At 38.4% G+C, this 27,368-nt stretch overlaps 1 protein-coding gene across 6 annotated transcripts in view; it reads left to right on the plus strand.

Moving 5' to 3' along the window:
* jph1b (junctophilin 1b) overlaps nt 1-27,368 on the plus strand; it is a 103,699-nt gene that overhangs the window by 57,441 nt on the left and 18,890 nt on the right. For all 6 annotated transcript variants that reach the window (XM_069921191.1, XM_069921187.1, XM_069921190.1 and 3 more), the window contains one exon: nt 8,428-8,546. In XM_069921191.1, coding sequence (XP_069777292.1) covers nt 8,428-8,546 — 119 coding nt within the window. The remainder of the gene's footprint in view (nt 1-8,427; nt 8,547-27,368) is intronic.

A 27,368-nucleotide genomic window follows, 5' to 3' on the forward strand; every position in this document is an offset into this window, starting at 1 on the left:
AATGGCTCTTAATTTAAGTAAGTAGCAAGAGTGGCAAAGGTGGATGTATGCAAGAGAATTTGTTGCTGGAATAAAGGGAAATAAAGAGAGTGGAAATGTGACTGATGGGATTGCTCTTTTGGGAGCTGGCATAATTGTAGAAGACTGAGTGAAAGCTGGCTTCAAGAGTAAAGATTTTCAATCTATACTATATAATTAAACACTTGACTACAGATTCACCTGTCAAAACTGTAGCTTAGAAACATGTAAAATCCTCTCATTGGTAGTTGTATTTTATAATCAACTCAAGAAAAAGGAATAAGTGCATGTCATGAATTAAGCTTCTATTTCATTACTTGTCAAATTTCATACAGGAAGAGAAAGATAGGATAGATTGGGAAGTGATTCAATTGGAAGAAAAACACAGGCAAAGATCAAATGGGCGGAATTGTCTGTTCCCTTACACTAAATTATATCAGGCCCACTTTCATCCAAATTTGGTTGTGCTTGCAATAATTAGTCTATTAATTGCTGTCTTTCATTGAGGAAGCATTACAGACTGGTATTTGGCATTTTAAGTGGCAGTTTTTACCATCCTGTGCCTGTTGATATTTCTAAACTTAGCAACCTTAAATACTCACTTTGGTTTTATCTGGAGATAAAGGAGAGTGGGCTACTGTGATAACATCACTAAAATTCCAAGATAGTCCTGTTCTTTTCCAATAACAGTTAAATATTTGAAAACATTTTTTTAGCTTGGTTTTCTATAAATGAATCAATCACAATTAGTTTGAAATTAATTTTTAACATTTGTGTCACTATGTAACTAGCAAATATTATTTCTGGTGCCTTACATAAAATATTGAATCAAAATGTTTTTTTTTATTTTAAACTCAAGCTTTTGCCTTTATTATGTTGTGGGAAGACCCTGCTTGTAATAAAATTAAATATCTTTTGGCCAAAACATACTCATAGAACTATACCAAAACAGAAACAGGCCCTTTTGCCCAACTTGTCTATGCTAACCAATTTATCCACCTGAGCTACAGCAATTTCCCTGCATTCAGCCCATATCCCATTAAATCTTTTCTATGCATGTACCTGTCAAAATGTCTTTTAAAATTTCACCTTTTTTAGCTTCCTCATAATTCTTTTCAAATCCCCACCACCATCTGTGTGAAAAAGATGCACCTCTTCTCACCTTAAATGTCCTTTACTTTTAGACTCCCTACTCTGGGAGGTTACCATTCACCTTTTCTGTGCTTCTCATGATTTTGTGTACCATGATATGATCACCCCACAGCATCCTACGATGCAGGGAAAATAATTCAACCCCATCCAACCTCACCTCATAATTCAAGTCCTCTAGTTCCAAAAACATCCTGATGAATCTTTTCTTCACCCCTCCAAATTTAATGGGGCTAATGGCACTCAAGAATTATATTTGTAAATGTTAAGGCATTTTAAGTGAGGTCAAAAGCATGATTAAACATATATTCTGATATGACTGACCCAAATTACCCTGCTCAACAGTTGACACTTTGTTGTCTCCCTCCCCATTAAAATACCCTTCCTGCTGTTAAGTTGTAATGTAACAATGATCTATATTTCAGATTTATTGTCAGAGTTTGCTATTTATTTTGGACTGCTATTGTAAATCAAATACTTATCAGTATCATTGATGTTAAATGACTGCTGGTCAAACTCTATGGAACCGACAACTATAATAAGGGAAAATATACAAACTGCAGATGCTGGCATCTTGATCTAACAATGAGCTTCTGGAGGGACATAAGGTGGTCGGGCACTATTCATGGGTAGAAATGATCAACCAATCTTTTGGGTTGGGACCTCCGAGTTCCCTTTATTATACTATTATCTTACTATTATAATCTGCGATGTGAGGATGTGAAGTATTTTAGAAGATTTTATAAATGTCAGATTCCTTTTTTTAGTTTCTCTTTGTCATTTTTTACTCTCGTAATCCAGGCTTTCAGAAAATTGGAGAGCCCGATAGCTCTTAATAGAAGCAAGGACCATTTAAAAAAAAATGTTTTCTGATTTGATGATAAGATGTAATGATTATCTGAGTTTGACAGCTCAGTTATAAAAACTGAACATATTAATTAATGGAGACTTATTGTCCTCAATAGATGATTGGCTCTTTTAATGAATGGCTGGCTGGATTGGCTTCTATTTCTTTGGTGTGAAATGTTGCTCGTAAGGGATCGGGTTCAAGTTGGCAGTAGCCATCACAAGATCTTGCCATTGTGCTTTCCTTCTGCCAGGTCCTGTGTTGACTGCCTGATGTTACCATTCCATTGAGGTCTTCTTGTTCAATTCCACATTCTCATGTTTTGGTATTTTTCCCAGTATTGGTCTATTCCATCAACCCTTGGCTGTATTGTACAGTCCTATTCATTGAACTTCTGTCATTTGGCAAGTTGTGTGGCCACAGGTGAAAGTATGGAGTCATGCAAGGCATTAATGATATCAATGTTGCACATCCATTTTGTTTAGTTGTGCAGATAGTGCAGTCTGGAACCTGGTCTACTGCCAGCATAGTATTAACAATTTAAATCTTAATGCTTTTAACCATCACGATTAGTAGTTAGAACCTAAATTCTAGAGTTCCCTTTTTAAATGACTGTCTCAGCATATCTCTTCTTCTTCTTTATGATCCTTCCTAAAACTTAGCTCTCAACCAAGGATGTCTAAATAACATAATTTTAAAGCTGTAGTATTCTTCGTAAAGTAGCCATACTCTAGTGCAGTGACAAATAAGTCTCATAAGGACTGTGCCTTGATTAAAGAGTCTGAGGAAATAACATAATTTTTAAATTTTACAAGTCACAATATAATTTGTTTAAATATAATTTTCAACATCACCAATTAAAAAGTTATTTTATGGAATGTTATAGGCACCTACAAGCCAATTGTTGCAGTCATTAATCCATTCCTGAATTCAGATATCATTTATAAAGCACTTCAGCTTTGCATAGTTATTAATAAATCAATACTTTCCACAGTCATAACATTTTCAGTACCTTTTACAATAAGTCAAATAAACTGAAGGATGTCATCAGCAAAATTCTACAATAGAAGTTGATAATATTTAGTGCATTTCCTGACATTGTGAAGGTGTGAAGCAATTGGCATTACCAAATGCCTTTCAGTCCTTCCCTTATCCACTTCTGAGTTATGGGCATTTCCTAATAGTGTTTTTAGTGAAAATTATCAGAAGAAAGTATCATGGCTAGCAGTTGTTGCAGAGAGTTTATGAAAGTAAATATTTGCAAAATGACTTCCGTTCTGAGTTGGAGAGATGAAAGGAAGATAGATATTGGAGTCCTATGTTGTAAGAGACCAGGTTGTAGGGAGGAAGGATCTGACTGAGTAACAATCGGACCAAAGTTCACGGTGCTTGAATATTGGCATCACATCCACATTTCTCCCTTTGTTTTATTTTAATTAATTCTTGCAATTCAAGAAAATGTATTTAAATGTTGGAAGATTGAAGGTCTGAATTTTCCTACCATTCAGCAGAAGAACATTCTGAGATCTACCCCTCCCCATCAGATTTTTTTCCTCTTCTATTCTCTGACCTATGTCCTCCTTTAACCTCTTGCCTGTTTGCCTGTACTCCTCCCCCTGTCCCTTCGCACCTCCCACAACTTTTTCATTTTGGTGCCTGTCTGCTTTTTGCTCGTACCTTGTCTCAGCCCCAAAACATTAGTTATCCTTTACTTCCTATAGATGCTGTGTGATCTGCTGAGATAAAGTGTGGAGGCACAAATTCAAATATTCAAATAATCAAATATTTGATTAATTAAACATGGCATTAAAAATGTTGTTAAATGACAATGGAAACCACAGAACTATGAATTTTCTTTCAAGTAAGCACAATAGATCGGTGATTGTGATTACTGGACTGACATTTAAAAGAACAGTCTGTTACTCATGGGCAAATCACTTTAAACCACACCCCCCCCCCATGCATTTAAATTCAACCAGATAAATAATTCTGAGATAAAACAGTAATGGTGATTATGAAACTACCAGATTATTGTTTTTTTTAAAAAACAGATGGCATAGTATATACAACTGAGACAAGGAGAAATTTAATTCCTCAGTAGTTATAAACATTACAAGTTCAAGTTTTTGTCATCTGATTGTATGTCTATATAAACAACCCAATGAAAAAAGCAAATCTCCAGACCATAATGCACACACACTGACACACAGTACACTCTACATACAAATGACATACATATATACATAACGATCCAAAATAAATACATATTCTTGAAATTATATTACATATATATATATATATTAAAAAAAAGAATTGTTCAACAATCTCACTGCCTGCAGGAAGAAGCTGTTTCCCAGCCTGGCAGTCCTGGGTCCTGGTCTTTATGCCTTCTCCTGAAGGTAGTGTCTCAAACATACTGTGAGCTAGGTGGTAAAAGTTCTCAGGAATCTTTAAGCATCATTTCCTGTATATATCAACAATAGAGGGAAGGGAGGTCCCAGTGATCTTCCCAGCAGTTTTAGTCACCCTCCGTATTGACCTTCGATCTGATGCTTTGCAGCTACCATCACACACTGAAGCAGTCAGCCATGATACTCTGTTGTGCTCATGTAGAACAAGTTTTAAGGTTGGTGGCTGGTAGCATTGCCCTTCTTAGGAAGTGTAGGCGCTGTTGCGCCTTCATGACTAACGAGGTGTTGTTGGTCCACGAAAGGTTGTCCCTCCAGAAGCTCATTGTTCCCCACTCTCTTTACAAGGAAGCCATTAATATGTAAGTTGAGGGTGGTCCTTCATCCTCCTGAAGTCCACAATCATCTCCTTTGTCCTCGTTGAGATTCAGGTTGTTGCTCTTGTACCACTGTACAAGTTTTTACCTCCTCTTTGTAAGCTGACTTATCATTGTTGCCAATGAGGGCAACTCCCATTGTGTCATCCATAAACTTGATGAGTTTTTTGGAGCTGAACCTGGCAGTACAGACTTAAGTTAGAAGTGTGAACAGTAGTGTGCTGAGCACACAGCCCTGAAGTGCCTCAATGCTGTGTGATGGTGGTTGAGGTTTTGCTGCTACTCTTGACAGACTGGTTTTTCTTTCTTTTTTTAAATTTTTTTATTGATTAAAACATAAAAACATACATAATAAATGATGATTATATAATGAATCAATTGTATACAAGTAAATATATACAAAGGGAGAAAAAATGAGGGAGAATAAAATATGCCTAACTACATTAATAGTTACTTGTATTAACTCAATCTAGTGATAAGCATAATGAATGCAAACATATCAGACCCAGGTGGGGATAGAGTAGATTAGTTTAGTTCATTAGTTTTTAGCTGTTTTTTTTTTCTTTTAATTTAACAGTGGTTTTTCAATTAAGAAGTCCAGGATCCAGTTGCAGAGAGAGGTACTGAGTCCCAATAAGGACAGTTTATCCACCAGCTTCTGAGGTATGATTATGTTTAATGCCGAGCTGAAGTCAATGTACAAAAGCACTGATCTCTTGAGGCACTGATCTCTTGGTGGGTCAAGACGGAGTAGAGGATCAGGACTATTGCAACCACTGTGGATCGGTTTGGCTGATAGGCAAACTGGAATGGCCCCATTACCACTAGTATGTGCACTTTGAGGTGCTCCATTACCAGTTGCTCAAAGCACTTCATGATTGTGATGGTCAGGGCATTTAGTCCAGCTGCTGTCACTCTCTTAGGCACCAGGATTATGGTGCCTGCTTTGAACCCTACAGGAACAATGTATCGCTGGAATGAGATATTGAAGATGTCCATTAGGACCTCAGGTTTGCACGGTCCCTCAGCAGCTGACCAGATATATTACCTGGTGTTGTTGCTTTATGTGGGTTCACCCTTGATATGATATTCCTCACCTCAGCAGTTACCTTGCAGGGTGCCTGTTTCTCAGGAGAGGACGGGACTTTCTTTGGTGTTGTGTTGTTTTCCACATCAAACTGTGCCTGTCAGGAAGATTGACTTGTGGACCATTATGTTTTAGTATGTTGACACATGTGCCTTTTGTTGCACATTTGTCCATGGATCTTCTGTGCATACCCCCACTTTGCCTTCATGATTACCCAGGAGACTTTTGGCTCTTGCTGCTCTTTGTGTCATGTTATCATCTGAGCTGAAAGCAGTGTTCCAAGCTGCGAGTAGTGCCCCAGCTGTGTAGTCTTCGGTCACCGTGACATCCTCTCTGCACTTGCCATTTGCAGTTCTCAAGACACAAGATGTTTGTGATGAAATTGAGAGATTTTTGACTTCAATGGGATCTGAAGGTTTTGGATCCAGGCTGAAGCAAGAGACTCAAAGCACAGGATTTCATTTCTTTTAGTTCAATGGATGGAGAAGCGGCAGTACGCCTCATCCTGCTAATTTTCTGTATATATGAGTGGGGAAGTGAGCAGTACAACCTGTTGTAAGATTATTTGTTATCATTCTCCTTGAATCTTCATTTTTTTGTCAGTTGTTGGCACAGGATGTGAGCGCAATATGCAGTGATTTCAATTATTGGACTGGCATTTAACAGGCTAGTCTATTGATCTGGGACAGATCATTTAAAACCCTACCACTGCACTTAAATTCACTGCAACTATCTGGAGCAGTCATGGGAAACACCTGCTGTCCAAATTATGGGTTTTCTTGATGTCTCTCTTATGGACGTCAGCTTGATTTAGACCGATCCCTGGTCTAAAGGAATGTCTTTTAATCCTTTATAAATATTTGAAGAAATATATACTTAATATTCATTCAATTTTAATGTTATCTTAATTTTGGAAACTTGTACAAATAAATCTCTAAAAATAACAGAACAAAAACTTCTTTAAAATTCAAATTATTCTTTTGATCCAATGGAGGCATGGCAAATTGTAACATTGCTATGCTCTTATTCCTAAATTTTTGTTGCTGAGGGATGGAACATCATGGGGAACTGACCTAAAATACAATTTCACATCAATTCAGAGAGATCTGGGGTGGGTATCCAAAATCAGTGCCACATTCCAGGCTCATCTCCAATGACTCAGTTCAGCTCTTGTAAAGGACCTAGTCAGGATAGTATGGCTGCTGTGCTCTCTATCACACTCAGTGGCAGTCCAATATCTTTGAGACTTCCTTCTTGCACCTATCTTCTTTGTGCCACAATTCGCTTTGAGGTTAGGGTTCATTGGATTGTACTTTGTGCAGAGAACACCATGGTGGTTTTTTCTTAACCATAATTCTCCGTTTTCTACTGTATCAGCTTTTGGAAATTTGGAATAAATAGATATCAGACACATTTGTATTTCCGTCATTTGCATGTCAATATTGTATGGAGCTTTTTCTTGAACAACACATTTCACTGCCTTTTTCAAGGTTTGTGCAGGTGTGTTTACAACATTTTGAGCAACTTGGTATATCTTTCCAGTGCTCTCAGTGGCTTGGAATGTTGCGATCCAAGAGTTCATCTGACATTTCACACATTTCTCTGCAAATGCATCAATTAAGGCAAGATCCAAGCATATTCTTTCTTCTAATGGGTTCTCTAAAAATTAGCCACTGGCAAAATATTTCAGACACAAAGTATTTAAATCTGTGAGAAATAAGACACAGCAGCAAAGGTCAAAAACAGTTTCAACTTAAATGAAAATTGTTTGGAATTACATTCTAACACAGTGTGCATTGATAATATATGCCAATTAAATGAACATGGTACATTTTAATATGAAAAGATATCTCATTATATCAATTTTAATAAGGTTATTATATCATAATCAAAGTCTTTCATTAAACTATAGATTGCACTTCCAAGTAATGTTATTAAATTAAATTCAACAATATTATGTTTCTTCTTTAATAATTAGTGATGGTAATGTTTCAAAAGCTTTGCCATTATATTTTCAATGTCTAAACCAGGGGTTGGCAAACTTTTTAAACCGTCGACCTCTTCATGGAATCCTTGATCTCTCATCGACCCCCAAGCATGTAAAGTAAATAAATAAATATTATCAATAATAAATTTCTCTACATCCTGGACATTTATCGACCCCTTGGATAGTTCCATCGATCCTCAGGGGTCAATATAGACCACGTTGCCGATCCCTGGTCTCAAGGAATGACTTTTAATCCTTTATAAATATTTGAAGAAATATATATTTAATTTTCATTCAATTTTAATGTTATCTTAATTTTGGAAACTCGTACAAATAAATCTCTAAAAATAACAGAACAAAAACTTCTTTAAAATTCAAATTATTCTTTTGATGCATGGCAAATTGTATGTTCTTATTCCTAAATTTTTGTTGCTGAGGGATGGAAAATCATGGGGAACTGACCTAAGATACAATTTCACATCAAGTTCAAGCAGACTGCAAGTTTAAAAATTCTGGTCCGATGTAGCTAAGCCCTGTTTTTATTTCCTCTGCAGGACTGCACATGCAAGGGCCAAAGCAGATGCAGCGGATGGTGCTGCACAAGCTGCTCGCCAGGAATCTGACATTGCAAGGGGAGTTGCCAGGGAGTTATCACCAACCTTCTGCCAGCCAGGTATGTATCATGTTTGAATTCATGTTTACATCACAAATTGAAATTTGTGGTTAAAGAGGCTCACTGACAAAAGGCAAAGGAGGAAAAACCCAACACCCAACCCCAACCAACCAATTTTCCCCTGCAACCGCTGCAACCGTGTCTGCCTGTCCCGCATCGGACTTGTCAGCCACAAACGAGCCTGCAGCTGACGTGGACTTTTACCCCCTCCATAAATCTTCGTCCACGAAGCCAAGCCAAAGAAAGAAGAAGATGAAGAACTTAAGTCAGTTTCAAGAAGATGAATATGGTGAATATGGATTATAATAAGGCATTTGACAAGGTTCCCTATGGTAATCTAATTTAGAAAGTCATAAGACGTGATCCATGGAAACTTGGCTGAGTGGATTTGGAATTGGCTTGAGAGAGACAGTAGAAGGAGCAAATGCTGCCCAGAGGTCATTGACTAGTGATGTTATGCAGGGATCCATTTTGGGATCCCTGCTGTTTGTGGGGATTTATTCAAATTACTTGGATGAAGAAGTAGAGGTGTAGGTCAGATGACATGAAGGTTTTGTGGATGGTGCAGAAGGTTGTTGTAGGATACAACAGGATATAGACAGGTTGGGTGGATAAATGGCAGATGTAAAATAATCTGGAGAAGTGTTGAGTAATGCACTTCAGAAAGTTGAACTTGAAGATAGAGTATGTGATTAATGTCAGAATTCTTAGCACTATTGACAAAGAGAAGGATCTTGGTGTCCAAGTCCATGCAAATAGATAGGATAGTTAAGAAGGCATATGGTATGCTGGCTTCATTAGTCGGGGACGGAGTTCAAAAGCTGTGCAGTAATGTTGCAGCTCTATAAAACTTTGATAGACTACTTAGAGTGTTGTATTCAATTCTGGTCATCTCATTTGGGGAAGGATATGAAAGCTTTATAGTGGATGCAGAGGAGATTAACCAGGATGTTGCCTGGATTGGAGAACATGTCTGATGAAGATAGGTTGACCAAGCTTGGACTTCTCTATTTTCATCAATTTAATAAAGATGCAAAAGATTAAGAGAGGCATAGAAAGGTTGAACAGTCAGCATCTTTTTCCCAAGATGACAATGGCTAATACCAGAAGATATCTGTTTAAGGTGAATGGATGAATGTTTTGAGGATATATCAGAGGATTTTTTTTTTACACAGAAAGTGGTGGGTGCCTGGAATGCATTGCCAGGGATAGTGGTGGAAATTGGTACCATAGGGACTTTTAAAATAGGAACGTGGATGTAAGAAAAATAGAGGCTTGTGGGCTGGTAAGGAAGAAAGGGTTGGATTAAGAGTGGAATACGTTTATATAGGTCACCCATATAGGATGTGCTAAAGGGCCCTATTTTCTGTGTTGCAAATATGGAATGTTGTAATGCATCAATTCCTTAGGATAATCACAGTCAAATCTTTAAAATAAAGCTCATTTCTAATTACATAATTGTCAGCAATTCCAAAATATCTCACTAATGATAGTTTTTTTTTTTAAATTAACATTTTATTATATTTCTGAGATTTATATGGGTAATTGCTTCAGAGATCCTACATTGCGAAGATGTGAATTGACAAACAATTAATGAATTGCAATAGCAGTTTCAACTGTTAATATCAATGCATTTAAATTGGATTATGACCTTAATAAGCTCAGACTTATGTTGGAGAAAATATTTTATCACCTTGTCTGTTCAAGTATGTTATGTAATTTCCCATGTGAACCCTATATCTGTGTACAAATGGGACATCCAATAGCTATCAGTATATTTGTTGGTTGTCATGGTAAACCCCGTATCAAACAGATGTTACAAATTGTCGGTATGCTTTCCAAGTGTGCTTTGCCCTTTGCCTAATGCATAATATTGTCAGGTGCACATGTATCATTGCGTTATCGATTAAAAGGACTTGGATATTTTCTCATGGTGGTCACAAATATAGTTTTGCTCTTGGTTTCTGAAGTCCACTTTGATTAGTTCACTCATTTTCAAACTAGCTTCTGGGCGTAGATTATACAATCAAATAATTAATGGTCCCAATTGCCCTATTATAAATGGCTGTCTTCTGGATCCTGATGAATTTCTGAGATCTGGATATGGTTTTACAAATTATTTTCCTTCCTGACTTCTTTTAACAAAGGCTAGATAATGTTTTTATAATCTTCATTATTGAAGAAATTATCTTTGATCAAGGCATCTGATTCTAGCCTTAGACTTAGATCTATTTTTATTTATATTCTGTGATTTCCAAATGTAGTTATTGTTACAATTTTTCTGTATGATACAATTTTTTTCCATGGACCTTTGTAACAAATCAATTTCCAACCGTCTGCTGATTGCACAAGCTCCAGAAGGAGATATAAATAGGTTAAGAGTGGGAGAGTTTTATTTTGGAACATAGACCATGAAGTGAATTTGTCCATTTTGGCAAGAAAAGTAAAAGGAAACATTATCTAAATAATAATGATGAGAGATCAGAAACTGAGGATGTCCTAGTGCATGATGTACAAGATATCCAAGTGTGCAATATGTAATATATATAGGTGCATGATATGTAGGTACAGGGAGCGAGTAAGAAAGCTAACAATGTAATTGTTCATTGCAAAAGATATTGAATGCAAAAATAGGGGAAGTTATGCTTCAGCAATATAGGACACTGATAAGACCATATTTCAAAACCATGTGCAGTGTTGTGTCCTTATTTTAAGAAGGGCGTTAACATGGTGGAACATTCAGGGAAGGTTCACTTGACCTGCAATAGGTGGATTGTCTTATAAGCAAAGTTTTGAGAGGCTAGACTAGACCTTTATTTGGAAGAATGAGAGAGGGTTTGATTTTAATATATAAGATCCTGATTTTGTGGAAAGGATGTTCCTTCTTGTGGGAGAACCTAGATCTAGAGCTCACTGATTAAAAATATGCGATGATCCTTGAGAGAGAGAGAGAGAGAGAGAGAGAGAGAGAGAGATGAGTCATTTTATTTCTCTGGGGGTAAAAAGGTAAGGGTAAAGATTCCATTATTGTCACATAATATTACATTTAGAATGAAACATACATGAAATTCTTTAACTTTTGTCTACCGTAAGGCAGACAGGGAGTCACACTTTGTCCAGCGCCCCTCACAGAAGCCGACAGCACCTGGTGTTTCATGAGATGTTGAAACTCCTCCTTAAAGAGCAAAGAGAGTATTTTAAAGGTAGAGGTAGATAGACGGTTAAGATGAAACAAGGGAATTATTAGGAATGTGGAGCTGAGATTACAATCAGATCACCCATGATCTTGTTAAATACTTCTCTATTTCACATTTGGATTCATACTTCTGTGGTTGTGAAATCAGCCATGCTCAACCACTGCAAGAGTTAAATAAAGATCGTTGTTTAGTATAAAAACTGGCAAATAATGTTTGCACCATATTAAATAATAGCCATGGTAAACTCCAACAAATAAAGGTCCAACGAGCCCTCAGCATTCATTACACCTTCATGATTCATCTCCCAGTGCTAACACCTTGTAGTTGTCATTGACCAGCAGTTTAACCACAGCAGTTTAACTGAAGCAGCTTTGTAAATAACTCAAGCCCAGGATGGACATGATCCTTCAGTGGGTCGGTACCATTTACAGGTTTGAGTCAGAAAGCCATTGGAGTGTTAGCCACACTTCTCGGTGCATTTTAACATGCAAGAAGCAACATTCAGTATTATCAAGGCAGGCCATTTAACTTCATCAGTTTTCTTTGCTCACTGAATTCTCTTTCATCACTGACATATGCCTCCCCTAAAACTTAAAATTTACAGTGCAGCAGCTCCTCACGGCTACTTCAGCACTTTTGTATACCAATTATATCCATAATCAGATTAGAAACACAAGGAAAATAATATTGCCCGACTGTTTTCACTTTAGCACACAGGTATGCTTCATGATCAGGATCATGGGATTTTGTTTTAATCCAAATGCACCATTACTACAGTGATATCATGAGTTGATCCATTTTCCCACTCAGCCCCACTGCCCAGCCTTCTCCCCATAACCTTTGATGCCCTGACTAATCAAGAACCTACCTATCTCTGACTTAAATACTCCCAATGATCTGGCCTCCATAACTGTCTATGGCAACAAATTTCACAGATTAACCACCCTCTGGCTAAACAAATTCCTACACATCTCTGTTCTAAGCGAACGCACAAGATATGCCAAAGACAGTTTGGAATGAACAGTAAAAATGGCCAGTATCATCACTTTTGAAGGAACTGGCTTTCGTAAGGAAAAAAAATGACATATCTATCATGTTACCAAAGTGCAAAGAAAAATTAGCCAGGATCAGGTTGAATTCATCACCAGAACATTCAAAATAGTTTGCTATTGAGGAGTAAATAATAAAATATAATCTGAGTGTGACAGATTTTTTTAAAAATCGCTTTCTGATAGATCACCAGATCTACAGGTGAATCTTAGGTCCAAAAGTTCAGGTAACCTTCCAGTTTCTCTGCTCCCGATCTTTCATCACCTATTCATGAGTTATCAAGTCTAAGAAATTTTAAAGTGACATGCATTGTGTTTATTTTCACTGAAACATTTTCTTATTTAGTGCAGCATCCCAACATTTTGTCCTCTTGGGAATACTAGACATAAATGGCAACAACATTTAAAAAAAATTATGGATGATATTGTGCTGAGGTGTGATGTAGAAAGAAAAGATGGTGACTCATTTTTAAGAGCTATGTGATAAGAGAGTAAAGTTTATCAGTAGCCAAATTCTTCATCTTCTTTCCTCTCACACAGCGCTGGAACAAGCAGTTTTTTCTTCTGTATTTTTAGAGGATATTTTAGATTGGTGCAATGAATTAGCTGTCACTAAAAGCAGGGTTGTGAGCTTAATACCTCATAACCCCATGTGACTAAATCTATACAATCCACACAACCTCAGAAATTGTGTGGGGTCTTTCCTGCTCTCTCATAATAAGTGACCTAGAGAATCTATGCAAAGTGACTGTTCATGCAATTTTTCCATTGCACACAGCAGAACCGGAAGAATAATCCTGCAGAGAAATGTATTTCACTATAATGTGTAACCCTGTATCATCATACTCGATTTTCATCCTTGCTTTTTGTTTTTGCTAGTTGCTTGAATTCCAGTTACCGGGGTTTTACTGTATCTTAATTGGGCTTCCATGGTGTAAGCCTATTGCAACAGCATTTTGGTTCAGAGAAACAGTGTCCGATTGGAACAAACCACCCCACCCCACACTGCTGCCTGCCCTCTCTCACTATTCCCTCCTCCCTTCCTGCTCCTAAATACTCATATCTGCCCTGATTGCCAGGAAGTAGTGACAAATTAAAATGCTGTTAATTTTATACTTCTCCAGTCAGCAGAATGTCTAAACCTCAGCATCTCTGGATTATTCAGGTAGCCTTCATTCCCATTTGCACCCTTCATATCTTTCCGCATATAATCTTAATTTCATCATAGTCCCTTCTCTCCAGAATTATGGTGGCAGCCTGAAGGAGTGGCTGGGCTATTTCACTGCAGTAACGTTGTCCTCCTTTCTCTATAGAAGTTAAATGTACAATCACAACAGAAAACAGAAATAAATGATGGGTGGAATTTCTGCTCAGTTGCTCTCATTTGGCTTCAGTACAATATTGCCTGAAACCAGTGGAAAAGATAAAGGAATTAGTCATGCAAATTGAGTTTACACAACCTTTGAAATTATTTTTTTTAAATGCATTGGGCTGGAAACCTTCTCCCACTTCTTTTCTCCCCATCAAACTCCCAACTGCGCAGGCCGCACATCAGGTTGGTTAATCGCTCTGGTGACTTTACTAATTGCTCCCATTTATGGCCTTTAAGGGAGCTCTCTGAAATTAGTTTCTTTAGACGCAGAGACTAATGGGCACATTTTTTTAAAAAATGAACGTATTAGTTTATGGAGTATTATCTTTTTTACAATGGTCAAGTCAAATCAAGTTTATTATCATTTGATTTCATAAGTACAACCTGACAAAACAACCTTCTCCAGGCCTCGGTGCAAAATATACAGACACACAACCAGACATAACACACAGACAAGACAAACGATATATATGCAGGACAAGTTTCATATATACAAATAAATAAATAATTTTTGGTTCATTAATATGAGGGTCTCGGATGGTTAGTGTGAGCAGTTCCTTTGGTCATTCAGCATGTTGCATTTGATTTTGGCATTAAATATTTACACTCCACCCAAACACACTCAATATTATGTCTCAATCACTTATTGCACCTAGCACATAAATTTTATCTACTGTTTCTTGAATTATTATATTTCATAATTAGATTTGAAATTTGCTCAGCATGTCTAAATGAATTGAAACAAGCAATTCTTATAAATGAGCCTGGTAATTGCTAGCTTGTACTGTGTATACTAAGCATTAGAATTATTAGAAACACTTCACAATGACATTGACTTTGTGGGCTTTGAGAAAAATGAGAAATTGCTGATGCATTTGCCACCTAAATGAGCTAAAATTCAAAAAGTAAAATGAAAAAAAAAATAAAGAACCTGTCGAAACATGTCTGATGAGCAGTTTGCTTTTTCCTGTGGTAACTGCAGCCGGCTGTGTGTAAAATGATTCATATTTAGCTTGATTACTAGATGGACATCAGTCAGTGGGATTTTCTCATATATGTACATTTATCTGTTAACGTTCTTCTCATATTCTATGTGTTAATAGCAAGTCGAAATGCTTTGATTTTTTAAATGTTTGATTATTTTTATAAGGCTATCCATCATTAACTAGAAAATAATTAGCCACCCTTTATAGTAGTTACAAAATAATTTATTACATGGGACATCACAGGATGTTTCCAAGATTTGTGATAAGATGAGATCTAAATTTGATTTCATCCACCTTACGATATCCAGCTGTAAACGAAGTTGGAGTCACCTATTTGGAATACTAAAACATAATTGGGACTAATTTCTCAACCTGAGAAATTTTTACTATCTCTTGCTTTTTTTTCACAAAATGCTGTGGCCATTTCAGTTTCTGAGAACCATATATTAACCATTCACATTAGAATATGCTGGATGTTCATTGACAGCAAATAACTCATGAATCTACCCAAAATCCCCAATTTTAAATCTTGATGGAAGTGCTGTATCTGAGGAACAAGATCGACTTAAACTGCCCAGTCTTCTACAGCAAAGGATTTTGCATCAGGACCGGGTATATCCTAGAATGTTATAGGAAGTAAGAAAGGAGATTCCTGGCACAGATTTTTGTATCAGCTGCAATGAGGAACCAAAAGCCTGAAGAATAGCAAAAGTTGTACTGTTACTTAAGAAGTGGTTAAGGGATAAGCCAGGGAACTACAGGCTAGTAAGAGTTATTGGGAGTGACTCTGAGTGACACTTGAAAAGACCTTAGGGATGGTTTCTACATGGAAAATCATATCTCATGAATTTTTAAAATTTGTTTAAAGAGGTGGCCAAATGGATTTTCAAGTATAAGGCAGTAGATGACGTCTCCACAGACTTTAGCAAAGCCTTTGACAAGGTCCCTCATAGTAGGCTGGCAAAGAAGATTAGAACACATGGGATCCATGGTGAGTTATCAAATTAGATACAAAATTGGTTTGGTAGTTGGAGGTAGAAGGTGCTAGCAGAGGGTTGCAACTTGTGACCAGTGCTGCATGGATCAGTTCTGAGTTCCATCTTGGAGAGGGCTTTGAGGACTTATGTAAAATTGTTGCCTTATGTAGGGTGGATGAATTAGATGAAATGAAAAAGGATCAGTTGAATGGAGTCAAGAAAAGATTGCTAAATCTTTGCCAATCAGAACTATGGAAGAGGCAGAAGACACTTGAGGAAGCGAGGGAACATCTGAGATCAAATGTTTGTGCATGCATGTATGTCTATAAGCCCCTTTTACACAGCCTCTTCAAGGCAGGAATATTGTCCCACATTTTCTGTGTAAAAGATACAAAAACAGAATGGGGGACTCATTGTAGCTCCGCCTTTAAACTGGCAGCGGAGATAGTCACGGCACCGAATTGTATTATGCCGCCGTTGTTTGGTTCAGTGTAAAAAAGCAAAGTCGGCTTAACGACGGGTCGTCTTTACAGTAGTATTCCAGGATCTCCATGTAAAAAAGGGCTTATATCTCAATGAAAGTGGAACGATTAGTAAGTATGCAGATGATACCAAAATTGGTGGTATAGTGTGAGTGAAGAAGATAATCTAAGGATACAGCAAGATTCAGATCAACTTGGTAATAGAATGGCAGATGGAATTTAATTCTGTTAAATGCAAAGTGATGCATTTGAGAAGTTAAGCCAGGGCAGAATATACATAACGAATGGCAGATCTCTGGGGAGTGTAGTTGAACAGACTGACCTTGGGGTACAAGTACATACAGTCGTTCCCTTAAAACGGAAACAGAGTGGGGTGAGAAAGTCCTATGGCTTGCATTCGTCAGCCAATGCAGTGAGCATGTATTGGGAAGTCGTGTAACAATTGTGCAAATGCATTTGAAATATTCTGTGCAGATCTGATCACCACCCTAGACGAAAAATGCGTTTGAATGAGAGAGGATACAGGAGAGATACAAAAGGATGTCGTCTGGTTTGGAGGGCTTGAGATATCAAGACTGATTGGATAGGCTAAATCGATTTTTTTCCTGGACCAAAGGATGCTGAGAGATGACATAACAGAAGTATATTAGATTACAAAAATTATAGGTAGGGTAGACAGTCACTGGCCCTTTCCCATAGTTGGCCCTTTCCCATAGTCGGGGTGGCTAAAACTAAAGGGCATATTTTTAAGGTGAGAGATTTAAAGGGGATTCACAAGTTCATTTATTTCATGCAGATTGTAATGAAATGTCAAAGGAAGTGGTGGAGGCAGGAAAAGTAACAACTTTTAAGAGGCATCTGGACAGGTACTTTAATTTGTAGAGCCAGGATAAGGAATTAATGCAGTTGTGGGATTAGTATAAATAGGCATGGTGGGCTGAAGGACCTGTATCTATGCTGTATGACTCCATGACCTTTCATTCGCTCACCTGCCTCCTCCATCATTTAGTTTAATTTTCCTCCTATTTTGCAATGAGAATGCAGAATTCATCCACTTACTGCGCTATAGCCAATAATTTGTAACTGTTTCAAGTGATAAGTTAATCACCTAACTTAAGTGGACTCTTTTTAATTCAGAAACAAAGTTGATTTTGTACAAGGCACAAGGATATGCAATGAGAATTTTCTTGCTAAAGTTGTGTAAAACTGTCACAATTTAAATGGGAAAAATACAAAGTGGGATTATATATAACTAAAGTAACTTTGGATCATTGTAGAAATTAAAGACGTATTAAAATAGGCTTCAGTGGTCATGGGGCACAAATATCAGTGATGTCTGCTGACTGGGGGGGGGTCAGCGAATGCATATTGTCAACTGCAGGAGACTGGTTAATAAATATAAATCAAGCAGTATTAATTTGCAATATTCAGCAGCAAATAAAATGCAACCTAAGTTATAAAATACATGCACATCATTTTAGCAGAATAGAGCATAAACAAACCGAGAAAATGACTTCCACTGTATTTGATCAGCAGGTACATTTTGTACAGAAGTACCAGTTAGGCAGTAACAAATGCAATTCAGTTGGCAAAGTTAGCAAACTGCTCAAATCTTGTAGATCTTTGGGAGCAGGCTATGACCCTGGAATATTCCCGTGCGCATAACAACTCCTTTCATTCTGGTTCGCTATCAAGTTTCAAGTTTATTTGCCAAATTATACATGATAGAGTGAAAAAGGTTCTTCCCCAAGTTATCCAACTCGCCAACACAGCATTTGTGCACCCGTACTAAGAAGCAGGAGATGTAGATGGGGAGGGGCGGGAAGTTTGCATGATGCTCTGAGCTGCATTCACTCCCTTCTGCAACTTATTCATTATTGAGCAGAGCAGCTCCCATACCACACTTTGGTGCATCCAGTAGGTATGCTTCAATGATACACCAGTAGAGGTTGTTGGGGGACGTGGGGAACATTGCAAATTTCCTTTGTCTTCTAAGAAAGTAGAGGCGTGGGTGCACTTTCTTGACCATTGTATCTTTTTGGTTTGTTAATGTTGATTGAGAGAGCAGTTGTTACCATTGCACTATTTCATTAGACATTCAACTTCCTTTCTGTTTCCATCTCATTATTATTTGATACTTACCCTACGACCTATCATATAATCATGAAGCATTTGCTCAAGTACCTTTTTGCTATCCAGTTGAATTCGGTATCACAGTATTATGATGGCCTTTGTTTTACTTTGGATCCACTGTAACAAAAACAGTTCACCCACTATTAATCTTGATATACCTCCACTGCAACTACATTCCAACTCAGACATTCATCAGTACTGATGGGGCCGAATTTGTCACTGCATTTAGTAAGCCAATTTGGCAAGAACCCAGCATGTGATGCTTGGAGTTCCTAGTGAGTTAATACACTTCAATGCCAACTGAATGAGTTAGATACCATGACGAATTACTCAATTTAAGATAAACCACACATCTGCTTTAGAAAATTATCGTTGTTACGTTACTAACTTTGTGGTGGAATTTCAGTGAAGGATTCTTGGAAATCTTGAAACTAAGAATTCAACTAACTGATTTTTGGATTTGGTGACAAACTCAGAATTTGGTTTTGGTGACAGCCTCTGAATTGGGAGGTTGTGGCCTTCATTTGGGGGACTTAAATCCCGTCACTGCATTATTGGGGGCTAGGGTCAAAAGTATGTAGAAAGAAATAAGTAACAGGCCACGATCTCACTGAATGCTGGAATAGACTCAAAGATCTAAATGGCCAATCTATAATCCGATGACTGCTGCACAGCTGGAAACTCTGCCTTTCAGATGAGATGCTGAACTGAAGATTAATTTCTCCTCTCGGGCGGTTATGATCCCTTTGTTTTTTTAAAAGCAAGCGATTCTGGTATTCTGCCCTTATCCATAAAGCGAATGATCTGATCATGATCATGTTGGTGTTCATGGACTTGTAAAGTGCACATATATTCTGGCATGTTTTTTTTTTAATTTACCACTGGCAACTGCACTTCAAGAAGTAAGTGCATTGACGAGGAATCACTTCAGAATATCCTGAAGTTATGAAGGTGGCAATAAAAATGCGACTGTGTTGGGACAGCTAAATTAGATTGGGCATGCGCTGGGAATGCTGAATTAACAATTCAGTTCATCCCCTGTGAGTTTTGCTGAGTTGCTATATATCAATTACCATGGTTTCAGCAATCAACCAGGGCAATCTCTGTTGATGATGGGCTTGGAACATTACCCCTGTTCTCACTGGCGAACACCTACTCAAACAAGCTTCAGGTGATTAAAGTCAACCTGTGAAGCTTAAATTAGAAGATCTTTATGACAGAAACAAGCAGTGAAAGTCATTGTATGGCTCTCACTTCTTCTTTGGAGCAGCAGTGAACCAGAAAGCAACAGACAATCTTTCAGAAAGATGGAGTGTTGGCTTCAACAAGAATAGGCAATATAAATTTTATTGAAAACATCCAAGATATCCCAACTGGCCTGGAGCATTGACTCAGCAGCAAGAAAATTATGAACGTGGAATCTGGAAGTTACGCTAAAAGTTTTAATTTGCACGTGGTAAGTCTCTAGCACAAGAAATAAAGAAAGGCAGCTCAGTTCCCAAATCCACAGAGGACAATGTTTTACAAGTTCTAGAGAGAGCTCAGATGAGGATAACAATGGGGTTACCTCCAACAAGGACTTTCTGATATGCACAATAAACTGTGTGGGGCAATGTCAGTTTTGCCAAAAAGTGAGGCAATGTCAAGAGAAGATGACTGTGTCCAATCATGAACAAGGCTAAATGTGGAGCACATCCTCCACCCCAACCCCCCCCCCCCCACCCCCGGAAATATAGACAGCTTAATTTTAAGACTTAGAGACCCACCCACCATCCACCATCTAATGTTTCATATTCCATTTTAATGCCAACAGTCAGCTTCAGCACAGACTTCTGTCACCATGCTCAGGTTGTTGGTAAATGTGGTATCCTCTGCAATGTCCCAAGGCATCAGAGCATACAGATTAAAAGGATCTTGTTGTCAATCTTTGCTGATTTGACACTAGAGCTATCAAATTGCATCTCACATGCACCAAACTCACACGATAAAGTCAGAGTTTAACAGAAAGATAAACTAAGTTCCTCATTATCAAATGGCAAGGTAGTTGATAACTGATCAGTGCAATGGTTGGTCATTCACGAGCTATTCTGTGTTTGCAGAAATATTGCATCCTTTCTTCCATGTTTCAATCAAATTCTTCTGTTGTTCTTAGAAATGGGGGTTTTGATGGGGACTCTTGCTTGTGTTCATCTTAATACAGGGAATGAGGAAGCTCGTAGAGAAAACCAAGCTGAGGAACATGAGAAGGAGAAGAGGAGACTATCAATAACAGGGTTTCCCAGGATCAGTTTTCCTATGCACCTCAACAGGATGCCAAGTGTGAGATGATTGTTTCATTTCAGAGGAGATGATGGGGAGTTTTTACAGAATGCAGCCACCCAGCAGGACCAGTGGTGGTCATCCTGTTCAATGACATTGGATTCACTGGGGTAATGCAGTGGAAGTTCACACCACTTTCAATTCCCTCCACACCATGGTAATAAGGACATTACATATGCTGCCTGGTCCAGGAATCAGATTATTCTCTTTTGTTGAAGGAGCAGACAGCTAACCATATAATTCTTGAAGTATGAATATTCCAATGCTGTGCAATCTCATTGAATGCAAGCATATTGTGCACCTGATGAGCGCTCCTCCTCCTCAAGGCGGTCTTCATGAGGAGTCCTGTTACCATAAAATCTTTTATTTCTCAAATGTGCATCTAAATACAGAGGATAGTCATCTTCACTACCCATCATCCTGGTAGAAGTTGGGATGTTCTTAGTTTGGAACCATTCACCTCTGTGAGTTGCATTAAAAACACATTGCACAGTGTATTAGAGACAATTTAGGGCATGGGGTGCACAACAAGGTGGTAGGGAGCTAAATTTCTCAAGGAATGTCTTGTACTTTATTAATTTGTTTTTAATTTAGACAAACAGTACGGAAACAGGCTATTTCAGCCCACGAGTCTGTGCCGTCCAATTTAGACCCAATTAAACTACATCCCCGGTATGTTTCAAATAGTGGGAGGAAAATGAATCCCCCAGAGAAACTACACACAGGCACAGGGAGAATGTACCAACTCCTTACATTCAGTGCGGGATTCGAATACTGGTCCCGATCGCTGGCGCTGTAACAGCGTTGCACTAACTGCTACACCAACTGTGCCACCCCTTATCTGCTATACATCCTGTCTTGAATACCTTGCAGTGTTTTAAGTCAAGAAATCTACCCCCAACATGTTTTAAAATATTGATATTTAAGCTACTTGGTACGCTATTCCACTACCTCTGTTTCACTCTTCATATTGCTGTTAGTTGCTCATGCCACAAATAATTTATCCTTTGTTCATCACAAGAAAAGGAGGTAAAATAATGTATTGCAATATGACTGAACTTTCTTCAGTTCAACAGACCAGAAAAAAGTTGAACCTTATTTAAAATAGGCTGTTAAGTACCTTTAAACAATGGGCTATTGCTCAAGACCAATTTAACTGCAAGCAGTGTGGGACTTAGTGCATGAGATTAGACTTGTTGCCTCAATATATCGTTTTGCTGCAATTGTAAATATTTAGTACACTTCTTCAGATATTTCCTTGCTGAAGTGAGACCTCGACAAGTTTTTCAGTAAGGTATACTGTGGTAATATTAGCTAATATTAGCCTTCATAGATCCACGAGGAAACAGGTTTCATTTCTCGGTGTCTCTGATTTATCATGGTTGTATAAAATAACACATTTTGTTTATCAACAACATGTTTTATATATAAAATTCTTCAAGATGTGAGAAAGAGATCAATTTAAATTCCAAAGATATCAGCAGATATCATTTACTTTAAAGAACAACCTTTACTTACTGTCAGTTGATGAATGTCACGCCGATTTACAAAGTGACATTGATGTGAACTTTATTACAGAAATGTGCATCTTCCACGATGGTTAACAAGAGTAGAGCTGAAAATCACATGGATGTCAATTGGGAAGTCACAGCTCAGCTTTTAATGAGAACCTTCGTGAGAACCAGTTGCATATTCTGTTTCTCTCAGCATTTTTTTTTTGCCTAAATTTCAATTTCTCCTACAGAGCTGAAAGGTTGTCGAGATAAACCGACATTTCTAATCAGAGGTATTGGAATTCTGCCTTTGAGGATGATTTGGCAATCTCCATTATTAACCCATATTTTAATTTAGCTATTAAATCATCTTAAAATCACTGCATACAAATTGGTATTATGTTCCTGTTATTTGTCATAGTTCCAGCATAGCATTCAGGTCAAATATAGCCCCAGTTTTGTTATTTGAGAAACCACACATTTCAATTCATACCTTTCTTTTTCAATTCTATTGCTCTCCAATGCATCCTTTTGAAATATCGGGAATGAGAAGATCGCCAGAACCTTGCAGATTCTTTCTCTGTTCTCTTCCCTGCTGGATTCACACTGGGGCATTCACTTTGCAACATAAAGGAAGATATCAGCTTCCATCATGTGTAACAGGGCTGATGAGAGAAACTGTGGGACCCTTGGCAGCCTGTCAATGCACGGAGATGCTGCCAGTCCCATCATGGCCCATGCTCACTGTGCCTGCCAGGATGCAGACCCTAGCTGCTCAACCGCCACACCACCCACCTGACTAGCTCCAACTGCAGGGGCAGCCTTTTCTCACAAAGGGCTGTGACAGATGCACTTCTGGATTTGCTTCAGGAGGGCAAGGTTTTGCATCAGGTATCCAGCTCAATGATGCTTTGGTAATACATGTCTCATTATGCAATGTCAGAATTACACCTTGTCATGATAATTCCATTAATGTTCTCTTTCCTGAGCCTTGGGGAATTAGAACTGCACTTTATCAATATCAATATGACCTTTTTCTTTCCACTCGCATAACACTTTTTATCCCTATGCCATCGGTGCTATGTGATTAATAAGAGATTGCTTAAGGTGGTATGTGAGTGGGAAGGAAATGTTGCGAATCACTGCTCCAGACTCGATTTTTACTGAAATATTTTGCTGGAGAAAAATAGTCATTGGAGTTATGAAACTGCACATAATGAGCCAATTAGGTACAATTAAAACGGTGGTTTTCAAACTTTTTATTTCAACAGACTTACAAAATCCAATAAACAAAGCCATTCATGTATACATGCATGCCCAAAGTCCATATTTTACCTAACTCCCCCCACAGTGAGTACATTGCAAAAACTTATCTCAATCCCACTCATTATTGGGCACACGACCCCTATCAAGACCTGTGGTGAAAAGAAATCACAATGGCAACGGCATTCAAAGAAAACACTAAAAAGAAAAGAAAACAAAGGACCTGAAAAGAAAAGGGCAGGTGCTTCGTCTACGTCGTCACATTTCCGTAATCACACCTCTGGCCATACTGGGATCATTTAACTTTATCCCTATTTAAAAGGGGGGAATCAATCTATCTGAGAAGCACTGTACTGCAAATAAGGTTGCCATACTCTACCAAATGTGTCATGTTTCTTCCATAGGTTATATGTGATTTTATCCAGGGGAATCCAACTCTGCATTTCCATATTTTATCACGTGGTATTTAGCTGGGAGTTGGATTTCCACGTAACCAGTATACACTTCCTGGCTACCGCCAAAGCGAACTTCACAAACAAAATTAAGAATTTAGTGAGTCAAAACTGCATTTCGCCAATATCCCCCAAGAGGAACAGCTCCAGGTCCTGTGGAAAACCACTCTTGTAATTTTTTTTTAGAATATCCCCTAGGTCTTCCCAAAAAGGTTTCATCTTTGAACACAGCCAGGTAGAGTGGACAAAAGTTCCCACCTCCAAAACACATTTCTGAAATCTTAAACTTTGATCTGTGTAGTTTCTGAGGTGTAAGGTACACTGCACCATCCTGTATCTGGCGTTGACAACCCCTGTCACACTGTCCAGACACAGCTCCTGCCTCCATTCTTCATTGATCGTTGTACCCAAGTTTCACTCCCATCTCTCCCTCGAGCTTTGTAGTCCCATTTCAGACCTTCACTTTGGAATATGTAATACATCTTAGAAATAAATTTACACACATTCCCTTTTAAATTAGAATCTCCATGACTCTACATTCAGGCAGGATCATTGCTGGTTCCAATTTTTCACTCAAAAAAGATCTTATTTGCAGATAGCAGAAGAATGTTTTACTGGACAAATTATACTTGTTTCTCAATTGCTCAAATGACATAAGCTGAGGGCAACAATCCTCAATACACCTGATTCCTCCTGTCTGAAAATTCATTAAAGCAGGAGATGGCAAAATTCCCTCCAATCAACTGAAAATGTGTGCTTGAGCCAAAGACAAATGTCAGATTTCAGATTTATTGTCAGGCTACATATGTAACATCACATAACCCTGAGAACAAATGTAAACAAACTGACTGAGAAATGCAGAGAGAACAAAAGAAAATCATAAAGTGTACAAGTAAGAGTCCTTAAATAAGTCTGATTGAGTTTGTGGTTGAGGAGTCTGATGGTGAAGGGGTAGCAGCTTCTCCTGAACCTAGTGCCATCTATATCTCTTTCCTGATGGCAGCTGCGAGAACAGAGCGTGTGCTGGGGGTGTGGGTCTTTGATGATTGCTCCTGCCCTCCGATGCAAACGTCCCCTGTAGATGTGCTCAATAGAGGGGAGGGTTTTACCTGTGGTGTCCTGGTCTGGGTCCATTATCTCTTGGAGGCATTTACGCTCAGGGGTAGCTGTGGTGCAGCCGGTCAGCACATTTTCCACCACACCTCTGTAGAAATTTGCCAGTATATTGAATTTCAAAATATATTATATTAAAGGATACTTAAGACAATTCGATATGAAGAAAAAAAACTATTTTTACAAAAACTGTAGGTTTGCACTTATAACTAATTAAGGGGTAGGCTGAAGAATAAATAAAGTATTGAGCATATCATTATAAACTTGAAGAGAAATTCCAAGTCCTTGGTGCAACTTTATTTGCGAACAACTGGGAAATGTAAGAGTAGTCTCCAAGCTCTCAGGTGTCAGTACATTTATGTGGGAGAGACTACTTTTGCTACAGAGGACATGCACTGCCTTCTGAATGTGTATCCCAAAGGCTCAAGTGGAAAGGTTTAATGGTCTGCAGAACACCTAGAAGTAATGCAGCAAGTAGTTGAATTATATCATAAGTAAATCACAAAATTCTGGAGAAGCTCAGCAGGTCAAACAGGGTCCTTTATGTAGCAAAGGTAAACTTGCAGAACCAACGTTTCAGGCTTGAGCCCTTCATCAAAGTATTGAGAAAATGCTGGCATGCGTCTGAACAAAAGAGAAGGAGGGGGGTAAGGGGTGCGGCAAAGGCAGGAGATAATAGATGGAGAAAGGAGGGAGGGGTCAGCAGCAATTAGGGGTAGTGGGATGGCTGGGCTGGGTGGGTAAAAGAACTGGAAAGATGGAAAGGGGAGGGGAAGAAAAGGCATGCAGGTTTAATGGAAAGCAGTAAAGTCAATGTTTTCATGCTACGTGGCTGGAGAGTACCCATATGGAAAATAAGGTGTTGTTCCTCCAATCTATGAGTGGTCAGGGAGGGACAGTATATAGGGCCATGGACAGACATGTGAGTGTAGTAGTGTGATTCAGAATTGAAATGGTTGGCCACTGGGAGGTCACTTTAGTTGTGAACGGAGTGGAGGTGCTGAGCAAAACGATCTCCTGGTCTGCAACAGGTCTCTCCGATGTAGAAAAGGCCACAAAGAGTGCACTGCATTCAGTAAATAAGTCCATTAGATGTACAAGGGAAGTGTTGCTTCAGGTGAAAGGCCTGTTTAGGGCCCCAGACTGTGGTGCCAGGAGTGCGATGGGTGGGGAGGGATGAGTGCACGAGAGAATCACGGAGGGAGTGGTCCCTGCAGAAGGACAAGAGAGGAGGAAAGGGAAAAATGTGTCTGGTGGTGGGATCCTGTAGTAAATGCCGGAAATTCTGGCGGATGATGTATTGGATGCAGATGCTGGTGGGGTGGTAGGTGAGGATGAGGAGGCCAGGGCAGATGAGCAGGAAATAGAAGAGATGCAGGTGAGGGCTGAGTTATTAGTCGTGGAGGGGAAGCCACATTTGTGGCAGATATTTCAGAAGTTCTGGACTGGAAGACCTCATCTTGAGAATGGATGCTGTAGAGATGGAGAAATTGAGAGAAGGGGATGGTATCCTTTCAGGGGAAAGGGTGTGAGGAAATGTAGTCCAGGTAGTTGTAGGATTAGGAGTGTTTGTAGTAACATAGGTTAGTGAATTAATCTTCCTATCTCATATCACATGAAACAGAATCCTTTCAATTAAAGATTGTAATCATTGTGTTAAAAACAGATTGTGACTGGTTTGATTTCTTTGCCTTCCACTTACAGCATATGTATTCCATCTTCCATGAACAATCTCTTTCTCTAACCCTTGCATCAATACCATTTATCTTGACCATGCTAATATTCCTGAATTATATATTTCAAGCCCATACAAATTTTATCTAATGAACATGGGTGCAATATAAATTTCCAAAAAAAAGTTTGTTAAATGCATATTACAGACATTTTTCCCATCCGGAATATTCAGAATATTCATCCCACCTGGCCCAAACCCGTTAGGTCAGCTTGGTCCTTTCATCATTTTTCATCCACAATCATCTGTTCAAA

This window comes from Narcine bancroftii, chromosome 2 (genome assembly GCF_036971445.1).
Source record: "Narcine bancroftii isolate sNarBan1 chromosome 2, sNarBan1.hap1, whole genome shotgun sequence".
Classification (NCBI taxonomy): domain Eukaryota; kingdom Metazoa; phylum Chordata; class Chondrichthyes; order Torpediniformes; family Narcinidae; genus Narcine; species Narcine bancroftii.